The sequence below is a fragment of the Anarrhichthys ocellatus genome, unplaced genomic scaffold (assembly GCF_004355925.1).
Source record: "Anarrhichthys ocellatus isolate YVR2014 unplaced genomic scaffold, GSC_Weel_1.0 scaffold6, whole genome shotgun sequence".
Lineage (NCBI taxonomy): Eukaryota > Metazoa > Chordata > Actinopteri > Perciformes > Anarhichadidae > Anarrhichthys > Anarrhichthys ocellatus.
This window is the reverse complement of record NW_022280036.1, coordinates 13,700,738-13,707,095: the sequence shown is the minus strand read 5'-3', so window position 1 is coordinate 13,707,095 and position 6,358 is coordinate 13,700,738. Positions and strand designations below refer to the sequence as shown.

The window sequence follows — 6,358 nt, the reverse complement described above, 5'->3', positions numbered from 1 at the left end:
TAAAATGAAGATGCCACAATCAAAAACTATGTTAATAGTTTTTAGGTTTGGGTTGGCCTCCAAAACCGTGTTGTTGTAAACTTTATACAGGAAACTCCTTAATAACTGGCTATTAGTGTTGTACTTTGAAGTAAATGTTGCGTTTGTTTTTGCACAGCTTGCATGGTTGGTAGTTCGATTCAAGAAAAATTTGCCCTGTGGGTTAATTCACATCACTAATTTGTTACGCGTTTACATCACACGAACGACTGCAAACCAACTGTAACCATTTCTGCATCCAAGGCACACCCAGGTCACATAAACCGTCGTGCCTACGGGAGACCCAGGTGGCTAAAACGAGCCAATACGAGGCAGAGCTGATTGACAGCTCCCTGCGGCCAATCAAATGCCTTTTCAACCGTACACAGAGGGGGCTGTACCTAGCTCAGTGGATGCTATTGGCTGAATCAAACACGCTCAGCTGACATCCACATTGCGCGGGTCTGTCAAAAAAAATATCTGCCAAATGTACACAGCCAACGATTCAACTACTGCTTGTAATGCTTGTGTAGTTTACAATTGATGGACGGGTTAAAGGTGTCAGTGGAGGTAAACCGGTACGTTGTGTGCAGCAGTGCTTCTGCTAGCGGGAGCGTTACATTAGCCTAACGCGACAGTCCATAAATTGGATTAGCGCTAAGTAAAGCCACCAGTGAATGATAGTTTAGCAAACTCGCTAGCGTTAGCTAAGTAACGTGAACGTTACCCGGTACGAGGTTGACGTTTTTTAGTCACGATCAGCTCGTGTGGAGGTCAATCACTTTTAAGATCAACAACCATGGACGGTTACAGTCAGCGGTTTGAATCCTCTACCGGTCGAGACGGTAAACCTCAGAAGAAGAAAGGTTCCTCCAACCCCAGCACATGTTACGACGACGGAGACCGCAAACCAAAGTTTGTAAGTATGGCGGACTGAAATGAATCATTTGTTTTATTTTAGCTGCAAAATAATGTCCTCTGAGTAATACTTGTCAACATGTCTACGTTATCTCTGCTGTCTCTGATACCACCTGTGGACACCTCACACACACACACGCGCGCACACGGAAGTGCAAAATCAACTAAGGAAAACGTGTCTGCAAAGACTTTTTTAATGCAATACATTTTAAAATATGGTAGTGAATAGATGGAAAACGTAGGTGAAACAGAGCCAGAGGATCAGAATAGAAGTGGAGGTGCCTGTGCAATGATCTCACTTGATATATTATCCTCCTTGCAGAGAGAACGCCTTCACAGAATCTCTCTCACAGTTAATAATGCTGATGAACAATATTGCACTCTTTGAATGTAAAACACGTCAGTGTGAAACAGCGACCTTGGCTTCGCCTTGCATGTAGGAAATCAAAAGGTTAAAATTAGCACAGGGTTTAGCCTTTACGCTAATCCATGTCCTCCCTACTATTACACACAAACACACCAACATTTTGTCTGGCCTTAGTTAATGTCTGCTGTATTCTTCTGGGAGGTATAGGGAGAGGTGTTATTTGGACCATTATTCGGGTTCTCATGTAAGGGTCTCATTTTCAGGCTTCTACAACAACGCACACACACACGCCCCTTTTGGACAGGAAACTTGTGTGTGACACAGATCTAATTAATGCAAGCTCTACCTGCATTTGACCCCCATTCTTTTATGAGAGTGCTACACAAGTTAATTCCTTTTCCCTGGCCTTCAGGAGATTGTAGTCTACAGTCGCAGTAAAGGTCTGTGCAGGAATGGGTTTTTCAATCCTGTCATCCACTCTTACTGATTGGCTGTTGAGTATTCAGTGCTGGTTGAAAGTCAGGCTGGTTGATGTGTGTGTGTGTGTGTGTGTGTGTGTTAAACCATTCAGATTGACTGCCTACGCGTATTTAACCCCCATTGCTGCAGTCTGCCTGCCGACATGTGCACAGTGTGTGAACAGTTAGAACGTCGGGGTTTTTAACTGTTGGTCAGACAAATTAAGCAACATGGATTGACCACTTTGGGGCTCTGTGGTAACTCGTGATGACATTTGCCGTCTCGCGTCTATGTTTAGGGTTCAGCCAGTCAGACATTAGGGCCGATCACATATTGAGAGTCCCTAATAACTGAGCTATTTCCACGACAACTGAGTAAACTCCATATGTTGACGGTGACTGTGAGATGTTGATGTAGATGTAGCCCTGGGAAAAGTAAATAGACCTTGATTTGAGATTATTTTCACATTTCAAACCTAATCAATATATGCTAAGACACTGCAAGCAGTGCACCCTGAAGACGTTGTGAGGCTTCTTCAGAAACCACACCGAGATTACCTTTGGTGCTTTTGTACCCTGTACTCTTCCTCTTTCACTGTTGTCAACAAAGTGTGTAAAGCAAAAGCATCCTTTACGTGAGCTGAGATACACATCACTCAGGCTGACCGAGGTGTTAGTTATTGTTTCTGGTTCTATTTGTAATGTACTAAACAGAAATCGGCACACTCAGGCCATGTTGCTTCCCACAGAGCCTTGGCTTTTTGTGTTCTTTCAGAAATACACAAGCAGAGAACATCGTGTTTCTTATTCTCACTAAAAGATGTGCATGCATTTGTGACGGTACAGCTTAGTCTTCTTCACACCTCTCTCGGATTGGTCTGTCTTTGCAACATTTATAATTTATAACATTATTACGACCAAAAAAAACCTGAAAAAAAAAAAAAATCAACCTTGTAAATGTGTTTTCACAGTTCAGAAGAGCATTCCTGTATTTGGTCCTCTCAATAGGTGGCACTGCAACACCACAATATCTGCTGGAACTGGATTTTCAATTGAAGGCCACTTCATGTTCATTGGCCATTTTCAAGCAGCGCATTATAAAAGTGAAGGAACAAATGGAGCAGAATGTTAATGTGTAAATGTTCTTTTGAGATGCTTTTTCTTTTAGCCTTCTTCAGAACGGGGTACAAAAGATGAGAAGGTCTCTTTTCATAGTCAAAACATCTGAACAGATTTGATGGTCTCTTAGACGTAATCTATGTTTAATATCTTTTTTGTTTTAGTGTGAAGGGGCAATATTACTGAATGTTGGTGCTCAAATAAGTAACTGGGAATGGATTTAGCATAATTGAGACACTTCATTTATCTATTCAATTAGCATTAAACCTTTTTACAGAGCAAGTTTAACACTTTTCATCTTCATAAACGCTTGAATAAGAGATGCGTAAGAAACGGCAGCCCCGAAATATATCTGTCATGTTGGAGCTGAACGTTGAAATGTATTTTATTCATGCAGAGTATTTTATCAGCATTTATTCTGGTTGACGCTTTCTTTTTTTTTTTTCTTCAATGACTTATTTGTTAAAAGTGAATTTGCTGAGTGGCTTTTTACTCGGTACCCCTCTCTCTCTCTCTCTCTCTCTCTCTCTCTCTCTCTCTCTCTCTCTCAAATAATAGTCCTCACTAGACCTTGTGTGGAGGACAGACCTTGTGGCACTGAGCGTTATGAGTGATATATTAAAATATGTCATTTATAAAAGGATTGCTGCAGGAAAAGTTCATTTAAATCTTGATTTGAAAGACCATAGTTGTTTTTTTTATTACTTATAATTGAGATGGTGCAGTGACGCACTATTGTTTCATTCGTTAAGGAGAGACCTTTAGAAGTCAATTTTGCCTTGTCATGAGAATTTGCTATCCTCCGACTTGAGCGATTTCAGAAGAACAAATAAGATGGAATAACTAAACCGATAGCAGTGCTGCTAACGAAGGCTATAAAGAATGAAGTTTTCAAAACCAGAGGTGTATGATACTGCTTCTCTTCTCTGTTGTGGACTGCCCGTGCAGTGTTTTCTACATCAGCGTTTTTTCCTCTACCAGAGGTTGTCTCAGTTAATTGAAAAAGATGATATCGGAGTGTAATTAAATGAACGAGGCGATAGCGGAAAGTAAAATGAATTCGCTGATATTTACAAATGACTGTTTGTGAAGATTTGCAATAGTGAGATCTTGAAAAAAGAACCCATTGCTGGTTAACCAACTGGCCCTGTTACTTTAGGGGAGCCACAACTTCACTTGTTAGTTTGCCTGAAGTTTTAATTGTGACCGTGATTGGGTGCTAAGAGACGGACTTGAGCTGTTTCTCACTTTCTCCTTTTTAGGACCCAAACACCAATAAGCACCTGGCTGAGGCTGCAGCCAATGCATATTTTCATTATCGCTTAACCTGCCAATTATCTTCTTGATGAATCTATTAGTTGTTTCATTTAAAAATAAGACTCAACAATGCCCATCACAGTTTCCCAAAGCTCAAGGTGATGTCTTCAGAGGACTTCATTTTCAGAGAAAATCTGCAATTCCTCAAGTTTCGAAGGAAAAACCAAAGAATCTCACTGCTTAAAAATTGCAATTGAAATAAAAATACTTCCTACACAGCTGCTAGGCCTTTTTTTAATTATATATGTAGCGTAAAAGCCGAGTGCCATCTACTCTGCAGCTGTGTCATGTTTACGCCGTCCTGATGCGGAGTTTTGTTTGTCCTTTGATTCAACAATGTTGAAAGCCACCTGTGGCTTCCTTTGTCCCATGCCGATTGTTCGGTGCTGCTGTGATTAGATGCAACAAGACTCAATAAGTTCCAGCTGAACATCCTGATGTTTGCGTATAGTAGAGGCACACGCTGGGTCCACGAGCTGCCATGACGCACTTCATCGCAGAGACTTGTGCACTGGGGCGCAACAGCTGGCACAAGCGGGTGCTTTGGCATCGTTTGGTCTAAATAAAAGAAGTAGCAAACATTTTTGATGAATGGCATTATGTCGATCCATTCATTTTATATTTGAACATTTTAATGTTCCATACCATTAATCCTGCAGGAACAGAACAGGTGGACTAAGTTACTGTTTTCATCTATTATTCAGGACGCCCCTCTCCCTTAATTTGCCTTCGCAGAACTAAATAACAAGTACTTGAATAACAATTAGAAGTTAAATTGTTGAGTGACGCTGTTGAGAGAGGGTTTCTCCTGCTGTTAGCTTCTGATCACTTCTGAGTCACAGACCTGTGGATCATTACAGTGTCATTCCAATGAATGTTAAACAAGTGTGCAATATTTGAAGTGTAGGGGAAGGTGAACACTCTTCAGAACAGAGGCCGGGGTGGGGAAAGTTGAGCTGAATTTGGTTAATTATTTCACAATTTGTTGGTTGATTTACTGTTTTTTTAATGCGCTTGTAATTTACTTCATAATATCAAAGTTACTTCACTTTGACCATTTTCTAGGTGCATTTTGACTCCTTTTTAACATCTCATCCATGAATGAAATCATTAAGAAGAGCCAATGCTTTGTTGTTCGTGCTATTCCAAACACATAGTCTGTCAACCTGTGGGCATAAGAGGTAAAAGTCTGACAGCTGTGTCCAATTAGTTTGACCAATTGTCAAGCTCATCAGCGGAGACCAAATAATTCCTATATTCAGCATATGGTGGGTCATTTTATTCATCACATTATTTCAGACGCATCATATTATTAACATTCTCTCAGTCTGGTTCTTTTCCTGCACATTTTGGACAAACATGTATGATGTTAATCTCGGGGCACTCATTAGGGGGTTGGCTCATTGACAGGTTGACACAAGATTTTATTTAATTAAGCACTGGTGTGTGTGTATTGATTTATTTCTCTTAGGCGCTGTACGCTCCGCTGTTGTGCTTGAAGGAAACCTAACCTTTCCAATGTCAGTTTTTCTTTCAGCATTTCAATATGACATCTTTTTGAAATTTAATATTTTCTGTATTGACTTCCCTTTCCTCATTAGGGTTATTCCTTTGGCCTTTTTTTTTTTTTTTTTTTTTTTTTGACTCCGTTACACCTGTTCGAAATACAGATGGCAACTTTCCCAAAGAAGTCTACGGAAACAAACAAACAAACAAAAATCAGCTTGAGCGGAAAAAGGCAGCAGACAAAAGTAGCTCGGCAGCACTGAGGTAGCTGGTGCGCACAGATAACAACGGGGCAACTGCCAATCTCCTCACCGACCTCACAAATACATCCTTAGTCATTCTCAGACGCAATCCATGCTTATATGACTGGTGTCGCCGCTGTTGAGCAACACGCCATTTGGTGTTACACATTTGCACATGTGTTTAATAATCTGCTAAACTGCACTGCTGGGTGCCGCAAAAGGATGGAAACTTTGTCACCCACCCATGGTGCTCGGTGATGATTGTACAGGCTCCTGGGGAATGTAAAGGTATGTTAATGAGCTAGCCACTACCATTCTTACATGTCAAGTCCTATTGAACGCCTTTTACATAAATGAGCGGAAGGATCTCTCTCTCTCTCTCTCTCTCTCTCTCTCTCTCTCTCTCTCTCTCT

The 6,358-nt window shown here is 40.9% G+C and overlaps 1 protein-coding gene across 1 annotated transcript in view; it reads left to right on the top strand.

Moving 5' to 3' along the window:
• The first annotated feature begins 432 nt into the window (after nucleotides 1–432).
• The window catches only part of LOC116382925 (protein diaphanous homolog 3), a 158,360-nt gene continuing 152,434 nt past the window's right edge, over nucleotides 433–6,358 (top strand). The window contains exon 1 of the mRNA XM_031846369.1: nucleotides 433–937. Within this exon, the coding sequence (XP_031702229.1) occupies nucleotides 818–937 (120 nt within the window). The 5' untranslated portion in view covers nucleotides 433–817. The remainder of the gene's footprint in view (nucleotides 938–6,358) is intronic.